Consider the following 23,901-nt stretch of genomic DNA (forward strand, 5'->3'; position numbering starts at 1 on the left):
TGTAAATTTACTGACATGGACATACCAACATGCCAAGCTAGCTTGTCTTCCCTCCCTCCTTTCCTCCCTTCCTCTCTGCCTGCCTGCCTGCCTGCCTTCCTGCCTGCCTTCCTTCCTTCCTTCCTTCCTTCCTTCCTTCCTTCCTTCCTTCTTCCTGTCGTAGGACTTGAACTCAGGTCCTAGATGCTATCCCTGAGCATTTTTTTTTTTTTTTGCTCAAGGCTAACACTCTACCACTTTGAGCCACAGTGCCACTTCTGATTTTCTGGTGGTTAACTAGAGATCTGAGTCTCACAATCTTTTCTTGCCTGGGCTGGCTTTGAACTGCAATCCTCAGATCTTAGTCTCCTGAGTAGCTGGATTACAGGTATGAGCTGCTAGCGGCCATCTCAAAGCTAGCCTTTTCTGTTGAGATGGACTTGCCTCCTGCTTATATGGGATGACAGGCGTGTGCTACTTTGCTATTGGTTGAGATGGTCTGGTGAACTTTTTGTCCATGCCAGCCTCAAACTGCAACCTTCCCTCTCTCCTCAGACCAAGTAGCTAGGATTATAGGTTTGAACTACCAGCACCTGGCTCCATGTTCATTTTATAACGAACATGACTAAGATACAACTTTGATCTGAGTTTTGGTTTAAGATGTGGTTTTGATCTATTATTGTTGAGCTGAGTAAAAAAAAAAAAAGTTATTGGTTAACTGGCTTGTAGAAGTTAAACATCATAAACCTAATAAAGATGTGTTATATGTGACCTGGAAAGGAAGAACAGGTCCTCTGGTTCGTAAGCCATCCTTATAGGAATCAGATGTGTATTTCCTGTGTCATGCAGGCTATACTGGGAAAGAAAGCCTAGAAATATTGCAGAAGTGGCCTCTCTTCTTTTTTTTTTTTTTTTTTTTTTGGTCCGGTCGTGGGGCCTGAACTCTGGGCCTGGGCGCTGTCCCTCAGTTCTTCAGCTCAAGGCTAGCGCTCTACCACTTGAGCCACAGCGCCACTTCTGGCTTTTTTTTTCTTTTTGCTTATGTGGTGCTGAGGAATCGAACCCAGGGCCTCAGGCATGCAAGGCAAGCACTCTACCACTGAGCTACCTTCCCAGCCCCTGGTCTCTCTTCTTCCTTCCCCGTTTCTTCTGTCTCCTGGGAGTCAACTCTGTTACTCTCACTGAGCCCACCCCAGGCCTACCTTCATTTCTCAAGTACAAGAGAGCATAGATCTGCTTAAAAGTCTGTACTGAGACCTTCTGATCAAGGCTAGCATCTTAACAACCCCTGGGGGGGGGGGAATGGGGACACTATAGTCTGATGGAAGAGGTGTGGTTTGTGTGTGAACAGTTACAGGTGGCTTTTTGTTGTTTTTTGTCAGTTGTAGGGTCTGAACTCTGGGCCCAGGCGCTGTCCCTCAGCTCTTCAGCTCCAGGCTAGCGCTCTACCACTTGAGCCATAGGCCACTTCTGGCTTTTTCTGCTTATGTGATGCTGAGGAATGGAACCCAGGGCCTCATGCACGCAAGGCAAGCACTCTACCACTGAGCCACCTTCCCAGCCCCTACAGGTGGCTTTATTTGGAGAAAACTTGGGCCTTAGGGGAAGCAATGGCCTGGGTAGGTGGATGGAGGAGGGTATTTGAGGCTAGGAGAGTGTGGAGCTTGGAAAGTATTGGCTTCTTATGCTAATGATATTTATTTGGAAAGTAAATTTTTAGCTTCCAGCCTTTTTTTTCCCTTTAGTTAATTGGAGATAAGAATCTCCCTTTGGGGCTGGGAACATGGCTTAATGGCTAACTAACATGCATGAAGCCCTGGCTGCTGGCTTTGAACCTCCATCCTCACATCACCTCAGCCTCCTAAATAGCAAGGCTTAGAGGCACAAACCACAGGCACCCGGCTAAGATGGGGTCTGGATAACTTGGGTTGGCCTCAAACTGTAGATCGTCCTTTTTTTTCCCCTCTTCAATAGGTGGAATTATAAGTGTGAGCCACTGTTTGGGAATTTGTTTTGTTTTGTTTGTTTAATGTTTTCGTTGTTTCTGTGTTCTGTGGTGGTAGGGATGGAGCCCGGAGCCTTGAGCATGCTAAACAAGCATTGTACCCCTGAACTACATCCCCAGCCACAGAAAGAATTTTGGCAGAGCAGTTGGTCTAGTCATTTTAGATCTTTGAAATAGTCTCACTATATAGCCTAGGATCTTCCTGCCTCAGGCTCCTAAATTCTGAGATTATAGGCATGTACCCCTACACCTGGTTCGGATCCATCTTCCAAAGAATCTGATTTGATATTTAAAATATTAGATTGCTGTGCACCCGTGGCTCACACCTGGAATCCTAGCTACTCAGGAGGCTGAGATCTGAGGAATCCTAGCTACTCAGGAGGCTGAGATCTGAGGATCGCGGTTCAAAGTCAGCCTGGGCAGGAACGTCTGTGAAATTCTTATCTCCAATTAACTACCAGAAAACTGGAAGTGGTGCTGTGGCTCAAGTGGTAGAGGGCTAGCTTTGAACTGAAGAGCTGAGAGAGAGTGCTCAGGGCCAGAGTTCAAGCCCCACGACTGACAAAAAAAGAAAGAAGGAAAGGAAGGAAGGAAGGAAGGAAGGAAGGAAGGAAGGAAGAGTCATATGGCTCTGTCTTCTTACACCTTGTGTGAGCAGCTAGAAATCAGAGCAGGCCATAAATAGTAGAAACACCTGCTCTGGTGTTTCCTAACCTTTTCCCAATGCCAATAGGGAGGGCCCAGAAGTCATAACCAGGGGGCTGGGAAGGTGGCTCAGTGGTAGAGCGCTTGCCTTGCATGCCTGAGGCCCTGGGTTCGATTCCTCAGCACCACATAAGCAAAAAGAAAAAAGCTGGAAGTGGCATCGTGGCTCAAGTGGTAGAGTGCTAGCCTTGAGCTGAAGAGCTGAGGGACAGTGCCCAGGACCAGAGTTCAGGCCCCACAACCAGACCCCCCCCCCCAAAACAAAACAAAAAACTGAAGTCATAACCAGGCCAAACCTAGAGACATAGGAAAGCGGTTCTCCAAGTCAATCTCCTGGAACCTCACTGTTCTTTTCTGCTCCCAGTTCACTACAGGCACTTGTGGGGACTCGGTGATTCACAGCTGTGAGCTGTGTGGCAAGAACTTCCGCTTACAGCGCATGCTCAACCGGCACCTCAAATGCCACAACCAGGTGAAGAGGCACTTGTGCACCTTCTGCGGCAAGGGCTTCAATGACACCTTTGACCTGAAGAGGCATGTCCGCACCCACACAGGTGAGCCCGAGCTGTGTGCTTTGCTCTTGGGATTGTGTTTCCTGGTCAAGAGCTCCTTGCTTCCTTTCCTCCTTGGTGGGGTTTCTTTCCTTGCTTGGAGCAAGATCACATTTCTGGAGGGTTAAAAAATAAAAAATAAATCACGGAACTGGGTACCTGGGGCCAGCTCATCTGCATCCATGTTCTTCTGGGCCAGCAAGCTACCTGTCATAGCCTGTGTTAGTCTCTTGAAAATAAGGATAAAGAGAAGAAGTTCCTCTTTCTTCTCCTTCTCCCCCTCCACTTTCTCTTCCTCCTCCTCTTTCTCCTCCTCTTCCTTCTTCTCTTTCTCTTCCTCCTCCTCTTTCTCCTCCTCCTCCTGCTCCTCCTCTTCCTCCTTCTCCTTTTCTTCTTCTTCCTCCTCCTCCTCCTCCTCCTCCTCCTCCTCCTCCTCCTCCTCCTCCTCCTCCTCCTCCTCCTCCTCCTCCTCCTCCTCCTCCTCCTTTGCCTTCTTCTTTCTTCTGCTATCCCTTACTACTTGAGCCACAGATCCACTTACCTCTTTTTGCTGGTTAATTGGAGTTAAGAGTCTCATGACTTTCCTGCCCAAGATCCTCAGATCTCAGTCTCCATAGTAGCTAAGATTATATAGACATGAACCATTAGCTCCCAGCTGATGAGAGGTTTCAAAGCTCAACTCAAATCACCAGCAAGCCGGCAACATTGGGAGAATTCTACCATAAAGCAGTACCCTAGGCCCAGCTGTCCAATGTGCTCTGCGGTACATTTTATGCTTCTTATGAAGTCAGCTTATTTCAGTACAAATAGGCTCAGAATATTCCTCACCTGACCCTCCTGCTGGAGCATGTTTCGTCCTTTGTGCCTTACTCAGTTTCCCAACTTTGTCCCCTGTCCCATTCTCCCACACCCCGTGTCCCCCTCCCTCTCACATCCTGAGATACAACCCAGGGCCTCAAGTATGAGGCACCCTTAGCCCGCCCCTTCCTTCCTTCCTTCCTTCCTTCCTTCCTTCCTTCCTTCCTTCCTTCCTTCCTTCCTTCCTTCCTTCCTTCCTTCCTTCCTTCTTTCCTCCCTCCCTCCCTCCCTTCCTTCCTCCCTCCCTCCCTCCCTCCCTCCCTTCCTTCCTCCCTCCCTCCCTTCCTTCCTTCTTTCCCTCCTTTCTTTTCTTTTCTTTTTTCTTTTTTTAATTTTGTTTTTGGTTGTGGGTTTGAACTCTGGGCCTGGGCACTGTTCCTCAGCTCTTCAGCTCAAGGCTAGCATTCTACCACTTGAACCACAGCACCACTTCCCATTTTCTGGTGGTTAATTGGAGATAAGGGTCTCACGGACTTTCCTGCCTGGGCTGGCTTTGAATTATGATCCTCAGATCTCAGCCTCCTGAGTAGCTAGGATTACAGGCGTGACCCATCGTCACCCAGCTCTTTCTTTTTTCTTTCTCCTTCCTTCCTTCCTTCCTTCCTTCCTTCCTTCCTTCCTTTCTTCCCTCCTTCCTTTCTTCCCTCCTTCCCTCCTTCCTTTCCTGGGGCTTGAACTCAGGGCCTGGGTACTGTTCCTAGCTGCTTTTGCTCAATACTAGCACTCTACCACTTGAGCCACAGCACCACTTCCAGCTTTTTCTATTTATGTTGTACTGAGGAATTGAATCCAGGGCTTCATGCATGCTAGGCAAGCACTGTGCCATTAAGCCACATTCCCAGTCTCAGCCTGTTTCTTTGTTTGTTTGTTTGTTTGTTTTGGTCGGTCATGGGGCTTGAACTCTGGGCCTGGGTGCTGTCTCTCAGCTCTTCAGCTCAAGGCAAGCGCTCTACCACTTGAGCTACAGCGCCACTTCCGGTTTTCTGGTGTTTATTGGAGATAGGAGTCTCACGGTCTTTCCTGCCAGGGCTGGCTTTGAACCGAGATCCTCAGATCTCAGCCTCCTGAGTAGCTAGGATTACAGGCGTGAGCCACCAGCGCCCGGCTTTCAGCCTGTTTCTTAACTTGCATGCAGTGTGGATTTCAACTCTCCCCCCAGAGTCTAGGGGATGTCCTTTGGCCTCACTCCCAGCCCTGCTGATGGGTCACAAGCCTCATTAGTCTTTTCTTAGGAACTTTTGGCCTCCAGGCATCCTTGAATGAGGCCCTGTGGCCCCATACCTGGGCTCCTGGGAGCCCTGGAGAATTCTAACGATGCTACTTCTCTATTAAAAACAAAAATCTCTCACTTTTGGGCAGAATGAAACCCACACTTCCCTACGTGAGGATTGTAGCTCAGTCCCCATTCTATTCCCACCCCCCATTCTATTCCCACCCGCTGAGTCTCATTTGAGCTCCCCTTGAGCTCCCTCTGTTCCATGTCATTTATTTATTTATTTATTTATTTATTTTTAATTTTAATTTTTTATTTTTTTGGGGTCCGGTCGTGGGGCCTGAACTCTGGGCCTGAGCGCTGTCCCTCAGCTCTTCAGCTCAAGGCTAGCGCTCTACCACTTGAGCCACAATGCCACTTCCGGCTTTTTATTTCTGCTTATGTGGTGCTGAGGAATCGAACCCAGGGCCTCATGCATGCAAGGCAAGCGCTCTACCACTGAGCCACCTTCCCAGCCCCTATTTTTTATTTTTTAATTTAATTTATTTATTTTTGTTGGTTGTGGGGCTTGAACTCTGGGCCTGGGCACTGTCCCTCAGCTCTTCAGCTCAAGGTGAGTGCTCTACCACTTGAGCCACAGCACCACTTCTGGTTTTCTAGTGCTTTATTGGAGATAAGAGTCTCATGGACTTTCCTGCCCGGGCTGGCTTTGAACTATGATCCTCAGATCTCAGCCTCCTGAGTAGCTATTCTATTTTATCTTTATTTTATTTTATTTTCCAGTACTAGGGCTTGAACTCTGGGCCTGGGCACTGTCTTTTGTTCAAGGCTAGCATTTCACTCTTTGAGCCACAGGGCCACTTCTGGCTTTTCCGTGTATGTGGTACTGAGGAATCGATCCCAGGGCTTTATGCATGGGATGCAAGCACTCTACTACCACTAAGCCATATTCCCAGCCCTCCCATGTCATTTAAATATAACTCCTGACCTACTCAGTCCCAATTAGGACTAGGCTGCCATTCACCTTCCTGCCAGCCTCAGAAGATTTACTGTGTGTGAGAGACCCTGATCCCTCATGACCTTTCAGAGTTTAGTTCCCCTCACATTTTGGTGGGATTGGGAAAATGCTTATTCCTCTTTCAAGGTAGGGTTCCCAACTCCTCACCTCCACACATTGACTTTTTTAGGTCCTCTGTACTCTGTTTTTTTTTGACAATCCTGGGGCTTGAACTCAGGGCTTGGCCACTGTCAGGGCTTCATGCATGCTAGGCAAGCACTCTAACACAAAACCACATTCTCAGCCCATTTTTTTTTCCCAGTTCTTATCATGCTTGGTTGTTCTTAGGGTACTGGGTGTGACTTGACTCCTGGGCTTGGGAAAAGTGTTCCTACTTTGGAAAGTGGGATAGGATGTTGAGGATCTCTCCCTATTCCTCTCTCACTCCCTCTCTCTTTCTTTCTCTTTATCTCTTCCTCTTTCCCTTTCTGTCTCCTCTCCTTCTCTTGCTGGTACTGGGGCTTCTTGGGCTTGCCCAGCTTGCTTCCTTGGCTGGTGTTTTATCACTTGAGCCATACTTCCAGTGGAGATGGAGTCTCAAGGACTTTGGTGGCTGATGCTGGCTTTAAACTTTGATCCTCCGTATTTCAACCTCCCTGAGTAGCTAGGATGCCAGGCATCAGCCACCAGTGAGTGCCTGGCTTCTTTTTTAAGTATTTTTCAAAAATGAACTTTTAGCTAGGTGCTGGTGGCTCACGCCTGTAATCCTAGCTACTCAGGAAGCTGAGATCTGAGGCTCATAGTTCAAAGCCAGCCCGTGCACGAATGTTCGTGAGACTTATCTCCAGAAAACCAGAAGTGACGCTGTGGCTCAAGAGATAGAGCACTAGCCTTGAGCTGAAGAGGTCAGGGACAGAGCCCAGGTTCACAGTTCGAGTGAATTTTTCATTGAAAGGTAACTTAGATCCAGACAGGGACACAAAGTCACAAGAGTCTAGATATGAATTTAATGATTTTATTTTATTTTATTTTGCCAGTTGTGGGGCCTGAACTCTGGGCCTGGGCGCCGTCCCTCAGCTCTTCAGCTCATGGCTAGTGCTCTACCACTTGAGCCACAGCACCACTTCTGGCTTTTTCTGCTTATATGGTGCTGAGGAATCGAACATAGGGCCTTGTGCATGCAAGGCAAGCACTATACCACTGAGCCACCTTCCCAGCCTCCTTCCCCCCTCCTTTTTTTTTTTTTTTTTTTTAAACAAAGTGGACACATCCACACAACTAGCACTCAGGACAAGAATTGGGATGGTAGCAGCTCAGAAGTCACTACCCCTTTCGCTCTAAGAAAAGCCACCATCATGACTTCTAACAGCATAAGTTATTGTCTGTTTTTTTTTTTTATCAAGCCTGAAATAAATGGAATATAAATAGTATTTACCCCTTGGGGTTTGGTTATAAACTTCTTCTTTTTTGTTTAAATCACTTGGAAAAAAAATTCAGTCAATCAGTAGAAGTTTGACCTCTGCAAAGCCAATGTGGCCATTATGGTGGAGAGAATGTTAAGGTGCTGATTAGGGTGTTGTAGGGGCAGTGGAGTGTGTTCTGTAGAGGGTTACAGAATGCTTGCAAGCTGAGCTTGTAGGCCACTGGCCCCAGGGACAGGAGGACAGCAGGGACCACTCAGTGAGTTGTTTGTCAGTAGCTGCCTGGAGAGTTCTCAGATCTTTACCTCTGTCTGAAAATACCCCTGGGGCCACGATCTGGGCCTTTAGAGCCTTGTTCATTAGATTGTGCGGTCAGCAAACCTTGGCCTCTAGGACAAAGTGTATTCTGGGCTCTTGATACCTTCAGCTGGAGTGAGTGCTGAGTTGATGGAGTTGCCATCAAGAACCCACATCTCCCCACTCTGTATATCACCTTTTTAACAATAAAAAAAAAAAAAATAAGTAACAGAAAAAAAAAATCCAAAACAAAAGCCGGGTGCTGGTGGCTCACACCTGTAATCCTAGCTACTCAAGAGGCTGAGATCTGAGGATCGCGGTTCAAAGCCAGCCCGGGCAGGAGAGACCGTGAGACTCATATCTCCAATAAACCACCAGAAAACCGGAAGTGGCACTGTAGCTCAAGTGGTAGAGCGCTCGCCTTGAGCTGAAGAGCTGAGGGACCGCGCCCAGGCCCAGAGTTCAAGTCCCACAACTGACAAAAAAAAAAAAAAAAAAAAATCCAAAACAAAAAACCCTCGTAATTAGCCAGACACTGGTGCCTGTGATACTAGCTACTCAGAAGCCATCAGCTTCTTATTTGCAATTAACCAGCAAAAATGCCAGAGGTATAGCTCAAGTGGTAGAGAAGCCAGCCTTGAGCATAAAAGCTAAGGAACAGCACCCAGGCCCTGAGTTCAAGCCTTAGTACTAGCACAAAACAACAACAACAAGAACTCACATCTAGACCAGGAATGATGTCTTGTGACTGTAATGTTAACTATGCAGGTCTTCTGTGAGCACATTACCTCCGGGCTCAGGGAGGTCTCAGCTGACAGAGGGAATGTGACTCAGACATCTGCCTGTCACCAGGGGAAACAGTAGAAGTGCCAGACTAGAAAAAAATGTGGCAGACACCAGTGGGTGTCCTGGAGATGGCCTTGCAGCTGGGCCTTGACAGATGAACACTATTTGCAGGCGGGTAGAAGGGGGACTGCACTGCAGACCAGGTCTGAGGCAGGCCCCGCACGCAGCTGGCCAGTTGATGGGGGAGGTGATCCCAGGAAGCAGGAATGGAATGAATTGGGTGGGGACAAGAGGTGGGAAAGAAGGCTAGGAGGAGCACGGTGACATGGAACAGGTCATCACTGTGGGTATCAGCTTGCTCCTGCTGGGGACCCTTCGGGGTAGTATGTAGAATATGCCCCAGGTTGCTTCAGGAGCAAACAAGTTGGGCTACTGACTCACAAACTTATATCTCCCTTTGTTTGGGGGTTCATCCTGGGACCTTGAACTCCTAGGCAGTCCTGCCCCTCCCCCTTTGTAGGTCTATTTTGTTTCCCAGGGAGCACCATCAGAGGGTGCTAGAACTTTCTGTGATGCCCAGTGGTAGGTGGAGGGGAGATGGCACAGTGTTAGCAGGGTTTGGCCAGGGAAGGGGGGGGTGCAGGGGGGGAGGGGATTTAACCAGTGAGACTCTGAGACCTCTCGGAGGGTGTCATAGCACCTGCAGATGGCAGCAGCCATCTGCCATCACTGTCCTGCATACCAGGCCCTCAGCTTTGATCCTGTCATCACAAACAACTCCCAGGACGCATGGCTATTATTCCTCCCATTTGACAGATGAGGAACACAGCTGAGGCAGGTTAGTCCTGAAGTTCAAGGTCTCTTATGTTCTACAGGGTTCCATTCTCTGCCTTCTTTACCATCTCGAGCCTCTGGCATTCTCTCTCTAAAGCAGAGGCCTCATCAGCTAGCCCCATGAGAAGTTTGTAGACTCCTGCTTGCTTCTGGAGGAAGATAAATAAGCAGAAATTCAGGTCTAGCCCAAACCACACACACCAGTATGGGTTTTAACAAATTACAGAAGAGCCTGTGAGTGGTGCCAGGATGTTTTCTGCTCATGAAATTAGCAAGCCCCCAGCCCCTGGTGTTGAGATGCTCAGGTCTTCCCTATCTCTTATTCCCCAAAGGTGGACTTTTTGTGTGTGTGTTTGCTAGTATGTTCCTAAGCTTTTTTGCTCAAGGCTGGTACTCTGCCACTTGAACTATACTTGCACTTACGGGGTTTTGTTTTTGTATTTTTTGTTTTTGTTTTGGTACTGGTCCTGGAGTTTAAACTCAGTGCCTGGGCACTGTCCCTGAGATTCTTTTCCTCAAAGCTAGTGCTCTACCACTTGTGTCACACCTCCCTCCACTTCTGGCTTTTTGTGATTTATTAGCGATAAGAGTCTCTGGGGCTTTTCCTGCCGAGGCTGGTTTTGAACCTCAATCCCTAGCTTTCAGCCTCCTGATTACAGGATTACAGGTGTGAACCACTAGCCCCTGACTCCATATAGTTTTTTTCTGGTTAATGGGAGATAGAATCCCAAGGAATTTCTTGCACTGGCTGGCTTTGAACTGCAATACTCATATATTAGTTCAAGGAAGATTAGAGTAATAAACCACTGGCACCTGACTAAACGTAACACTTGTAAGGAGTCTCTGGGGGTGGTACTGGTTTAAGCTGGTGAATAAAAATGCAGCCTGGATGTTGCTTCCCCTACTGCCTCAAACTTAGTGCCTGGTGCTTGCTAGGTAGGCACAGTACAACTGAGCTATGTCTCCAGCCCTGTTTTTCATGGGTTACTATTAGGATTGGGTCTCACCTTCCCAGCTGGGCACAGGCTTGACTCTCCATTCCCCTACTTGTTGGCTTCCCATTGCTGCTTGGATGACATGGACGTGCCATCATGTCCAGCTTCCCTCTGTGGAGATGGAGTCTTATGGACTTTTCTGCCCAGGCTGGACTATAGTTTAGGATGACAAGCATGAACTACTGCACCCTGCTATGGGTTGAGAGGGGGTCTTGAGAACTTTTTGCCCAGGCTAGCCTGGAACTGTGTTCCTCCTGTTCTCATCCACCTTTATACTTTTGTGAAGGGTCTCCCGTAGCTTATTGCACTGGGGGAGAAGCCAACATGGAGGCTTCTAAAAGTGGAAAACCCAGAGTTACACCAGTCAGGACAGCAGTTACTGGCTATGTGTAGCTACTGAGCACCAGAAAGGGGGCTGGCTAGAATTGAGGCACAGCTTAAGATAGTAGTGTTTAAAGACTTAATGACAAAAAAGGGAAAAAGCTGTGTGTGTAATCCTTATTTTTAATGTAGACATCACATGGAAAATGGAATGTGTTAGATATATTAAGTTAAAAGATATCATTAGGGGCTGGGAATGTGGCTTAGTGGTAGAGTGCTTGCCTAGCGTGCATCAAGTCCTGGGTTTGATGGCTCAAGTGGTAGAGTGCTAGCTTTGAGCAAAAGAAGCTCAGGGACAGTGCCCAGGCCCAGAGTTCAAGCCCCAGGACTGACAAAAAAAAAAAAATGTGTGTGTATATATATATATATATTTTTTGGGGGGGGGGTCCGGTTGTGGGGCCTGAACTCTGGACCTGGGCGCTGTCCCTCAGCTCTTCAGCTCAAGACTAGCACTCTACCACTTGAGCCACAGCGCCACTTCCGGCTCTTTTTCTTTTTGCTTATGTTGTGCTGAGGAATCGAACCTAGGGCATCAGGCATGCAAGGCAAGTGCTCTAACACTGAGCCACCTCCCCAGCCCGTGTGTATATATATATATATATATATATATATATATATATATATATATATATATATATATATATATAAAATTAGTTTTACCTATATCTTTCTATGGAATTTAGTGAGACTACTAGAAAAGTTTTTGCTTCTTTTTTTTTTTTTTTTTTTTTTTAAAGACTGTAGGCCAGGCTGGCTTTGAACTATTGATTGTCTTGTCCTTTTTTGCCAGTCCTGGGGCTTGAACTCTGGGCCTGGGTACTGTCCCTCAGCTTTTCTTTTTTTTGGGGGGGGGGTCTGGTCGTGGGGCCTGAACTCTGGGCCTGGGCACTGTCCCTCAGCTCTTCAGCTCAAGGCTAGTGCTCTACCACTTGAGCCACAGCGCCACTTCTGGCTTTTTTTCTCTTTGCTTATGTGGTGCTGAGGAATCGAACCCAGGGCCTCAGGCATGCAAGGTAAGTGCTCTACCACTGAGCCACCTTCCCAGCCCCTGTCCCTCAGCTTTTCAGCTCAAGGCAAGCACTCTCTACTTGCACCACAGTGCCACTTCTGGTTTTCTGGTGGTTTATTGGAGATAAGAGACTCACGGACTTTCCTGCCTGGGTTGGCTTTGAACCGTGATCCTCAGATCTCAGCCTCCTTAGTAACTAAAATTACAAGTATGAACTACTGCTGCCTGGTGATTGCCTTGTCTTACCCTCCCATGTACTAGGATTAGAGTGGTGTACCACTGCACTGGCTGGTACTAGGAAATTTTTTAAAAATTAAATTGTATGTCGCCAGGCGCCAGTGGCTCACACCTGTAATCCTAACTACTCAGGAGGCTGAGATCTGAGAATCCTGGTTCAAAGCCATCCCAGGCAGGAAACTCCGTGAGACTCTTATCTCCAATAAACCACCAGAAAACTGGAAGTGGTGCTGTAGTTTAAGTGGTAGAACGCTAGCCTTGAGCTAAAGACTGAGGAACAGCGCTCAGGTCCAGAGTTCAAGCCCCACAACCAGCCCCCCCCCCCCCAAAAAAATTATCATAACTTTTTTTCTTTTTGCCAGTGCTAGGGCTTGAACTCAGGGCCTGGGCTCTGTCCCTGAGCTTCTTTAGCTCAAGGCTAGTGCTCTACCCCTGGAACCACAGTGCCACATCTGACTTCTTCTGTTTATGTGTTACTGAGGAATCAAACCCAGGGCTTCATGCATGCTAGGCAAGCACTCTAGTACTAAGCCATATTCCCAGCCCTATCATAGCTTTTGGTGTGATTAGCAAGTTACATCATGGAAATCACTTGGGCTTATTTTCCTTGCTTTAATTGACTTTCTGGTGGAGACATAGTTGCAATAATGCTGGTGTTTCCATACAGGTTAGCAGGTAGCAACCAGGAAGAGTCTGGTTCTGAGCATGCCGTGCTAAGAGGCCGGAGGAAGAGGTCATCCCCGAAGCTCAGGACAGAGAGCAAACATTTGAGGTTCAGCCTCACTGATTCTAAAAGACCTCACCAAATTAAATGGGAATTCACTTTGGCCTTTGAGGAGAATGTTACAGTTTTCCTATTGGCGATCCTTAGTGTTGTATTTAGGCCAGAAACAAAGATAGAGATGCTTAACACAAATGCAGCAGACAGGCAGCATATGTTTGCTTGCAGCCCAAATAAGTCAGGCTACAACAGGACTCTCCATTGGAGAATGGTGGCAACAGTGTTGATGAGGTAGGCAAAGATGGGGTTGAAGAATCAGAGTTAACCCATCTCCCCCCACCCCTTCCCTATCCCCCACCTATATATTCTTCCTATGTGCTGGAATCCCCAGGGAACAGGGCATCTAAGGAAATACTTCAAATACAAAGAAAACTGCTTGAAAAAAAAGCCAAGGAAACCAGAGCCTGAAAAGGTCTTACATCAATATCCAAACAGATGAAAGAGGTTAGGACTCCTTTTGGGGATATGACTTTACCAGGCAGGAGAAGAGTAAACCAGAGGGGTGTGTGTGGGAGAGGTATGAATCTAATGATCTGATTGAAGAGATTGGAAGAGAAAATCTAACTAGTGCAGAAAAAGCTCTATAACATTTTTGTGACAATATTTGAGAAGCTTGGCATGCTTCTCAACAGGTGTAGTTCTTTAATCCTAGCAGGAGGATCGTGAGCTGTGAGTGCCAGGCCAGCCTGGCATACATACATAATGAAACAACAGGTCTCCTGTTGTTTTTCCCAGGCTGGGCATTGGTGGCTCAGGCCTGTAAACCGAGCTACTCAGGAAGCTGAGGTCTGAGTATCACAGTTCAAGGGCAGTCCTGGCAGGAAACTCTAACAGACTCTTATCTCCAATTACTAGCAAAAGGCTGAAAGTAGAGTTGTGATTCAAGTGATAGAGTACCAGCCATGAGCAAAAAACCTAAGGGAATACAGAAGGTTCAGCACCAATAGCATATGTATATGCACGTGTGCATGCACACGCATCCACACATGCACATTAACACATTCATTTAAATGGATGTTTTCAATCCAGATCATCCCTGGAATCAGTTTCTTATCCAAGGGTTTGTGGAGGGAGGCTCTTCAGAGGAGTCTGGAAAGAAGTGAGAAAAATGAGTTGGTATAGAGAAGGGGCTGGGCAGGAGTGTGGTCTCAGCTGCATTTCTGGGGGACTCTTATGAGTGACATTTGGAGAGCAGAGAGAGTTGGCCTGACTATAGGCCAGTGGGAGAACTTTCTAGGTTCATTTCAGTTAGGAATGACTGAGGATTGCATGTTCCCTGGGTATCTGGGTGGTCAGCTGCCAGTGCCCAGTCCTTGGAGATCAGGATAGACAGGACTATTAGCTGCCAACACACACAGTTGAGGATGACTGGTCCAGGAACAGGGTCTCAACATGCAGTACACACATTGCAGATGGAATTGCTCTGGTCCAGTGGAGTGGAAGAGATCGTGGAGACCAGAAATTATGCCTATTGGCCCACCTCAGAAACAAGAAAGGATATGAGCTTAAAAAAAAAATGTGTATACAACTCAAGCCTGTGAAAAGCATCAGAGGCCTGTTGGTTTGCTTTATATGGAATATTCTTTTGAATTTATTTAATTATTGGGGGTTGAACTAGCTTGGATTCTTCTAAAGAATTACTGTCCTGGGGCTGGGAAGGTGGCTCAAAGGTAGAGTACTTGCCTCTCACCACATAAACAGATAAGGCCGTAAGTGGTGCTGTGGCTCAAGTGGCATAGTGCTAGTATTGAGCTGAAGAGCTCAAGGACAGTGCCCAGGCCTAGAGTTTAAGCTCCACGAGAGCAAGAAGAAAGAAAGGGAGGGAAAGGAGGGAAGGGGTGAGGGAGGGAGGCAGGCTGTTGATACAAGTGATTTTCTTTTGGTAAATGGGAGATTTGCATTTCAGATCTTTGTGGCAAACATACACAGCAATCTTGGGCCACTGGAAGTATAGATCATTAAGAGTGCCCTGGGTGTTAGCTAAATTGAAATTTCCTTTTTCTCATTTGTAAAATGTGATAAAAGCCTTCAAATAGTAGAACAAGCTATGGAGAAAGTATAATCCATAATCAGGGTTGGAAAGGCCATACAGGTTGATGGGGAGTGGGGATCCAGGCTCAGTCTTGGGGGAGAGGAGAGGCTCAGGGAGATAATAGACTCACAACTAGAAGAAAGGAGTCCATGGAAGGCACCTGCCATTCCTGTGTAAGCCACTGAATTCCATGGGGCAGCTGAGGAGTTCAGATTGGAGGTCAGAGGTGAAGAGAAGAGGGGGCACTGGGCAAAACTGTAGTGTGGGCCCCGGCCACAGGACAGGACCCTTCTTGCCTTATCTGCCATCAGGGGCTACATTGAGAGGAATCAGAAGGCTAACAAATCCCATCTTGATTAAAGTAGAGGAAGAAGACAATGGGGTCTTTGTTTGAGGCCTAAAGAGAAGGTTTGACTGGATTGGGAAAAAAATGCAGATCTGGAGACTTGGAAGCTGGGTCAGGGCCCATGCAGGAAAAAGGATCAAGCCCTCCCTGCCCCCAGCACTATCTCCTGGAGTTGCTTTGTCCAGTGATGATGTTATCCTAGCTGGTTAGCTTTTTCTTTTTCTTTTAACTTGCTTTTTTTTTTTTTTTTGTCAGTCATGGGGCTTGAACTCTGGGCCTTGGTGCTATCCCTCAGCTCTTCAGCTCTAGGTGAGCGCTCTACCACTTGAGCCACAGCACCACTTCCAGTTTTCTGGTGATTTATTGGAGATAAGAATTTCTTGGGCTGGGTGCCGGTGGCTCACACCTGTAATCGTAGCTACTCAGGAGGCTGAGATCTGAGGATCCAGGTTCAAAGCCAGCCCGGGCAGAAAAGTCCATGAGACTATCTCCAATAAACCACTCCAAAACCGGAAGTGGCACTGTGGCTCAAGTGGTAGAGCGCTCATCTTAAGCTGAAGAGTGCAGGGACAGCACTCAAGACCAGAGTTCAAGCCCTATAACTGACAAAAACAAAAAACAAAAAAACAAAAAAAAACCCAACAATTTCTCGGACTTTCCTGACCCGGTTGGCTTTGAACCGTGATCCTCAGATCTCAGCTCCTGAGTAGCTAGGATGACAGGCCTGAACCACCAGCGCCCGCCTTTTTTTGTTTTGTTTTGTTTTTGCTTTTCTAAAAGTACTATATTTATATGGAGAGCAGTGAAAAAGAAAAAAATCCTTCAAAACCAATCTGCATCCACTCTGCTGAGCCCCCATTCCTTTTCAGAAAGGACACTTCCATTTCTGTTTTCTCAGCTCTTAATGGTTTCTTTATGTAATGCATATTTTATCATGGTCCTTGTTTTATGTCTGCATGGAAGACACACCTAATTCTTGGAGAATTGTTACAGCAGAAGTTTGTTTGTTTTTTTTCCTTTTGTACCCGTATCAGGGATTGAACTCAGGGCCTTTGACTCTTGGTTAACTTTTTCACTCACCACTTGAGCCATACTTACACTTCGAGACTTTTGCTGGTTAATTGGAGATGAGAGTCTTCCTGATTTGTCTTCTTCACCTGACTGTCAACCTAGATCCTTTGATCTCAATTATCTGAGTGGCTAGGATTACAGATGTGAGCCAGTGGCACCTGGCTAATAGCAGTTCTTAATACCAAATTTTGTCAAAATTTCCAGTATCACAAATTGCAACATGGAGGGAGATCTTTTTCCAGTTCCCCAGTGAATGATAATTTTATTTTCCTTTCTGTTGTCATTTTTAAAATTTTCGGGTGAGGGCTTGGAATGTGGCTTAGTGGTAGCATGCCTAAAGCCCTGGGTTTGATTCCTCAGTACCATATGCACTGAAAAGGCCAGAAGTAACACTGTGACTCAAGTGGTAGAGTGCTAGCCTTGAACAAAAAAAAAAATCTCAGAGACAGTGGCCAGGTCCTGAGTTCAAGCCCAGGACTGGCAAAAAGAAGAAAAAAAATTCAGGTGATGTTACTATGAATTTTCCTTTTTCTTTTGGTGCTTACCTGGTTTGAACTCAGGGTTCCAGATGCTCACTCACAGTTGTTGCTCTACTCCTTAAGCTATGCCTCCAATCTGTCATTTTACTGTTAATTGGAGGTAGAGTGTCTGCGAAGTTGACTTCAAACCAGAATTCTTCAGGTCTTAGTGTCCTGAATAGGTAGGATTATAGGTGTGACCCACATGTGCCCAGCTGAATTTTCTTTTCTTTTCCTTTCTTTTTTTGTTGTTGTTGGTTGTGAGGACTGAACTCTGGGCCTAGGCACTGTCCCTCAGCTCTTCAGCTCAAGGCTAGCACTCTACCATTGGAGCCACAACGCCACTTCCGGCTATTTCTGCTTATGTGGTGCTGAGGAATCAGACCCAGGGCCTCATGCATGCAAGGCAAGCACTCTACCACTGAGCCACCTTCCCAACCCCAAATACTAAATTCTTTTTTTTTTTTTTTTTTGTCGGTCGTGGGGCTTGAACTCTGGGCCTGGGCGCTGTCCCTCAGCTCTTCAGCTCAAGGCAAGCGCTCTACCACTTGAGCTACAGCACCACTTCCGGTTTTCTGGTGATTTACTGGAGATAGGAGTCTCACGGTCTTTCTTGCCCGGGCTGGCTTTGAACCGCGATCCTCAGATCTCAGCCTCCTGAGTAGCTAGGATTACAGGCGTGAGCCACCAGCGCCCGGCCCCAAATACTAAATTCTTATGAGTTCTCTGGCCAGTTTATCAGTGGGCATGTTTCTATTATGTTGAACTGCATTGTAAGTTAGGTCCTAATGAATATTTAGTATTTGTTGTGTTCTGTGCATTTGATGTATCAGTTAATTCTCAGAGCAGCCAAGTTGCAAACAAGGAAGCTGAGCTGGGGAGGGTTTCACTGGGCTGTCTGTGGGCTCAGTTAATGAGTGGCAGATGTGCGACGCCTGGCTTTTCAATGGCCTTGGACTTTGGTCCTGACATAGGTGTGTGAGGTTAATGATGTCTGGCTTACAGATGGTGCGTTTCAGTTTCCAAACCCTGACTTCGATAAGGACAAGAAGGGTCTTTGCTCAAGATCCCTAGAATAGGTGAGGGCTCCGTCCTTGAGGTCCTTGGCATTATTTCTTCTTTCCCCAAAGTTTCTGTTTGTCCACCTGCATCTCCCTGAGTGCCTAGAGGATGGCAGTACTCCAGGAGGGAGGGGCGTGTTCCTAGGTCCAGACAGGGATACCCTGAAGCTTTGGTGTGGCAGTGTTGGCCTGTACTAATGAGTTTACAGAGGCAAGGGGTGGGGGAGCACTGGGGCAGGGAGCAAGTATGAAAGGCAGAAATGCTAGAGCTTTCAAGGTGTATGTTTCTTTCCTTTGCTGTGTCTGTGTCACCTAGCCTCCAAAACAGATTGAACTCTCTTCCTCCCTAGAAAAGTCCACATAGCAGTCATCCCTACTCCCAGCCATCAGAGTGATGCAAGGCTCCTGAACCTCCCAGCCTTTACTGTCCTTGCCTCAAATGCTCTGCCTGAGGATAAAGAAAATCCTCAGAGCATGTGTTGAATAAAGAGGTGGAGGAGACCCAACGCTGTGTACTCTCAGCCTAGTGTGGTGCACTAGCCTTTCCCTTGAAATAGAACCCTGTATGACTAGACCTCCAGGACCCAGTCCTTTTTAGCGTTAGTTGCTTTTCAGATAGCATCTTGTGTTGTTGCCTCTTGCTAACCTCAGACTATTATCTTCCTATTTATGATCTCCTAGATAGTGGGTCTTGCTAATTTTTACCCCCAGTCTGGCCTAGTACCATGATCCTCCTGATCTCTTACTCCTCCAGTAGCTGGAATTGTAGGTATGAGACACTATGTCTTGCTAATAAACTGTTCTTGCTGGGCACTGTGGCACACATGTATAATTCTAGTGCTTGGGAGATTGAGACAGGAGAATCACAAGTTCAAGACCAGCACGAGCTACACAGTATTTGAAGCTGACCTGTACTACATGGAAAGACCTTATCTCACCAAAATAAATATCAACATCATCAAAAAACAAAAACAAAAAACCCAACCTACTCTCAAGACAACAAATTCACTACTTGGAAAGTTGTATCAATCCTTTCCAGGGGATGGAGCCCATAACATGACTACCCTCCACCAAGCCTAACCTCTAGAGTTTTCTACCACCTCAATACTGCCATCATGGGACCAGCTTCTAGCACAGGCACTACCATAGGCCCTGGGTTTTGCATCCTATATGCTCCCGGGTGGTATGGCCACTGTTAGCTCATGAGTCACACAAAGCACCAGGTGTAAGCAGTCTAGTGTGAGATGAGCTTGTGGACTGGAGTAGTGGTTGCTCCAAAGAAGGGATTTGGGTATAACCAACCACATCAGAAAATGCCATGGCACTGAAGCTACATGTAAGCACGAAGGTGGGAAAATCTCTAGGAATATTGTTAAGGGATGAAAGTCAGGATACTAAAATCATAATAAATCCTATGTTGCATGTAAGTAAAATAGAAAAATCTATGAATATGTAAAAAGGTAAGGCTAATATTCCTGTGTGTGTGTGTGTGTGTGGTTTGAGGGGATGGAACCCAGGGCCTCACTAATGCTAATATGCCTCCAACTTCTAATATGCCCATTTTAACTTATACTTAAGAATGCAGACTTTGTATGTAACTATGGCCTAGCATATAATATCTTGCTATATGCATTCCATCATGGGCTTTTGGGAGTATTAATTTCAATATTTACAACATTCCATATCTCAATTTTTGTTGTGCCCTGAGTATCTCACTCATTTCAGCCTGACCCCAACCCTAGGAGGGTCTGAAGAGAAAGGATAGGTTTGTAATCCCACTTTCCAAAGAGCTGTACTTCTCATAGAAAACAGTTCATACTGGAAGGGGCTTGCGATGGCAAATAATACAGATGGCTGCAATGGCAGCATAGCCTCCCACATACTCCAGACCTGCTTCAAAACCTTGTGTTTAGGCTGGGAAGGTGGCTCAGTGGTAGAGCGCTTGCCTTGCATGCCTGAGGCCCAGGGTTCGATTCCTCAGCACCACATAAGCAAAAAGAAAAAAGCCGGAAGTGGCGCTGTGGCTCAAGTGGGAGAGTGCTAACCTTGAGCTGAAGAGCTGAGGGACAGCGCCCAGGCCCAGAGTTCAGGCCCCACGACTGGACCCAAAAAATAAATAAATAAATAAATAAAATAAAATGCAGCTTCATGGCCCCAGATCTTTTGTCCCTAGGATCTGGTGCAAGCCCAGAAATCTGCTCAGAGAATTTGAGGAGTCCAGTAGGGACCTGCCCTTTTCTCTCATCTCCTTGGCTCTGGGATAGTTGTTTTTTTTTGGGGGGGGTGCTTCTTGATCAATGAACCCCCTAGTAGCATAGTTACCTCTTCAGGCTGCCATGCTTTATGACATGTCCCTCCTTTCAGCCTAAATCAGACTTGACTGGTTTTGTTGTTGGCAGTGCTGGAATGGATCCCAGGCCTTCTATATGCCAGGCAAGCTCTCTACTACTGAGCCACCCCACCACCCCACTCTAGTTGTTATTGTTGTTATTATTATTATTATCACTATTATTATTATTGCTGGTCCTGGACTTGAACTCTGGGTCTAGGCACTGTCCCTGCACCTTTGTGCTGAGACCTAGCACTCTACCATTTGAGCTACAGCTCTACTTTTGGCATTTTGTGGTTCATTTGAAGATAATGAGTCTCTTAAGACTTTTCTTGCCTGGGCTGACTTTGAACTGTGATCCTCAGATCTCAGCCTCCTGAGTAATTAGGATTACAGATATAAGCCACAGGTGCTTGGTCTTTTTTGATTTTTTTTTTGAGGGTGGGGACTTTTGCTCTTTGTGTGGCAATGTGTAGTAAGCTTGCTGTGTGAATATTGAGTCTCTGTGGTCAGTCTCCTGCCCTGCTTTGATTACTTCCCTCAGGTTGTTACATATCTTGGTGGTGGCAATCTTTAGTGGTTTTCTAGGTGGGAGTCTGTGGCTTGGCCAGAACCAACTGGTGATGTTTCTTGCAGGCATTCGCCCCTACAAATGTGATGTCTGCAACAAGGCCTTCACTCAGCGCTGCTCGCTGGAGTCCCACCTGAAGAAGATCCATGGGGTGCAGCAGCAGTATGCCTACAAGCAACGCCGAGACAAGCTCTATGTCTGTGAGGATTGTGGCTACACAGGCCCCACCCAGGAAGACCTGTACCTGCATGTGAACAGTGCCCATCCGGGCAGCACGTTTCTCAAAAAGACATCCAAAAAATTGGCGGCCCTGTTGCAGAGCAAGCTGCCATCCACACACCAGGAGAGAATCAATCTGAGCGAGGAGGAGGAAAGGAAGTGAGGACGTGTAGGGGATGAGAGATACCAGCCTCGCCACCTTTACCTGGATTTTGGTTGTGAGGGTGTTCCTCCCACCCAACCTTTATCCCACGGGCTGTTTTTTAATGACAAGTGTTCAGTTCCCCTGTGTCCTTTCTGGATGGAGCAGTAGGATCTCTTCGCAGGTCTTTAGTTATCCTGCCACATCTGGCCCTGAACTGCGTGTCGTGTTGAACTTGGTTGCGTCAACCAAGGTCTGTTTTCTACACTCCGTTTTGTGGTTGTTGTTGTTGTTGTTGTTTTGTTTTTAAACAGAATTTTCATACATGGACAGAGGGGTACTCTTGAAGAGACTATCATTTTATGGTGCCTTGAAATGCTACTCAAGCCAGGAAAATGAATATGTTGACAGAGTTTACAGAATTATTTTAATAAATGAAACATTCAAGTGAGTGAAACTTGCCTTTACAAACCCTGTTTAGGGTTTTTTGTGTGATTTTTGGACTCCAAGTAACTTGGGGGAAGTTTGAGTTGTATTGGTGAGGAAGCAAATCAATCTTTCTTCCTCCCTCCCTCCCTTCCTTTTTCTTTTTTGCCAGTCCTGGGGCTTGAACTCAGCTTCTTTTGCTCAAGGCTAGCACTCTACCACTTGAGCCACAGCGCCACTATGAACTATGAGCTATGAGTCCAGCCACAATATCTGCTTTGGGTTGGCATTAGGTCATTACAGTGCAGAATTGCCAATGCTGAGCTGGGCAGCTCACATTTAAAATCCCAGCTACTTAGAAGGCTGAGATCTTAGGCTTGAAGTTCAAAGTCAGCCCAGATAGAAAAGTCCATAAGACTCTTACCTCCAATTAACCAGTAAAAAAGGTAGGAGTAGGACTGGGAAGGTGGCTCAGTGGTAGAGTGCTTGCCTTGCATGCATGAGGCCCTGGGTTCAATTCCTCAGCACCACATAAACAGAAGAGGCCAGAAGTGGTGCTATGGCTCAAGTGGTAGAGTGCTAGCCTTGAGCTGAATAGCTGAGGGACAGCCCACAAGCCAGAGTTCAAGTCCCATGATCAACAAAAAAAAGCTAGAAGTTGGGGCTGGGAAGGTGGCTCAGTGGTAGAATGCTTGCCTTGCATGCCTGAGGCCCTGGGTTTGATTCCTCAGCACCACATAAGCAAAAAGAAAAAAAGCCGGAAGTGGTGCTGAGGCTCAAGTGGTAGAGCACTAGCCTTGAGCTGAAGAGCCTAGGGATAGTGCCTAGGCCCAGAGTTCAAGCGCCACGACCGGACCCCCCTACCCACACCCCCCAAAAAAAAGCTAGATGTGCCGGGCGCTGGTGGCTCACGCCTGTAATCCTAGCTACTCAGGAGGCTGAGATCTGAGGATCACGGTTCAAAGCCACAAAGTCTTACAAAGTCTGTGAGACTCTTATCTCCAATAAACCACTCCAAAACCAGAAGTGGCACTGTGGCTCAAGTGGTAGAGCGCTCACCTTGAGCTGAAGAGCTCAGGGACAGTGCCCAAGCCCAGAGTTCAAGCCCCATGACCGACAAAAAAAAGCTAGAAGTATGACTCAAGTGGTAGAGCACCAAGCTTGAGTGAAAAAGTGAGAATGTGAGGTTCTGAGTGTGGTCAAGCCTCAGTACCAGCACCAACAGACACACAGACACACACAGACACACACAGATGTTCATGTTAGTGCTTGAAAGAAGGGTCTATTGGGTGTTTATTTTTAGAAAAGGATTTATTTTGTGACTGTCTTAGCTTGTGTACAAGAAGTAAAGGAGGGGCTGGGAAGGTGGCTCAGTGGTAGAGTGCTTGCCTTGCATGCATGAGGCCCTGGGTTCGATTCCTCAGCACTACATAAGCAGAAAAAGCTGGAAGTGGTGCTGTGGCTCAAGTGGTAGAGCACTAGCCTTGAGCTGAAGAGCTGAGGGACAGTGCCCAGGCCCAGAGTTCAGGCACCATGACTGGCCAAAAAAAAAAAAAGAAGTAAAGGATGAGAAGGATTCTGGGAAAAGTTTTATTGAGGGAGAGTCTCAGGAAAAAAAAGGGGGGGGGGAGCTGAAGAAAGCAAAGCCTGCTAAAATCTAGGCATAGCAAGGTTCTGGGGTTACTGAGGAGTATAAAGTATAAAGGTTACCACAAAAACCTGATCATGACTGACACCTTAGTGTGTGTGTGTGTGTTGTGTGTGTGTGTGTGTGAGAGAGAGAGACACACACACACACAGAGACAGAGACAGAGAGAAAGAGAGAGGAAGAGGAAGAGAGAATGGCCAGTAGGAATTTTCAGTTATGCCTATGAGCCCTTTAGTAAGAACCCAATATTCAAGTAGCTAGCTCACTTGGAGGTCTCTGGGGCGAGGAAAGAAAAATTACAGGAGTGGACTTTTTGCCCCAGTCCTGGGGCTTGAACTCAGGGCCCGGGCACTGTCCCCGAGCTTATTTTGCTCAAGCCTAGCACTCTATCAGCTTTTTCTGTTTATGTGGTACTGAAGACTCAAACCCAGGGCTTTATGCATGCTAAGCAAGCACTCTACCGCTGAGCCACATTCCCAACCCAGGAAT

General features: G+C 46.9%; 1 protein-coding gene across 1 annotated transcript in view; it reads left to right on the forward strand.

Annotated features, from left to right (window-relative positions):
* The window catches only part of Ovol2 (ovo like zinc finger 2), a 31,282-nt gene extending 9,498 nt beyond the window's left edge, over positions 1 to 21,784 (forward strand). Inside the window, exons 3-4 of the mRNA XM_070006694.1 lie at positions 3,054 to 3,243; positions 21,043 to 21,784. Of these exons, the coding sequence (XP_069862795.1) occupies positions 3,054 to 3,243; positions 21,043 to 21,359 (507 nt within the window). The 3' untranslated portion in view covers positions 21,360 to 21,784. The remainder of the gene's footprint in view (positions 1 to 3,053; positions 3,244 to 21,042) is intronic.
* The last annotated feature ends 2,117 nt before the right edge of the window (positions 21,785 to 23,901 follow it).

This window comes from Dipodomys merriami, unplaced genomic scaffold, assembly GCF_024711535.1.
Source record: "Dipodomys merriami isolate MVZ:Mamm:240054 unplaced genomic scaffold, mDipMer1.0.p SCAF_7, whole genome shotgun sequence".
NCBI classification, from domain to species: domain Eukaryota; kingdom Metazoa; phylum Chordata; class Mammalia; order Rodentia; family Heteromyidae; genus Dipodomys; species Dipodomys merriami.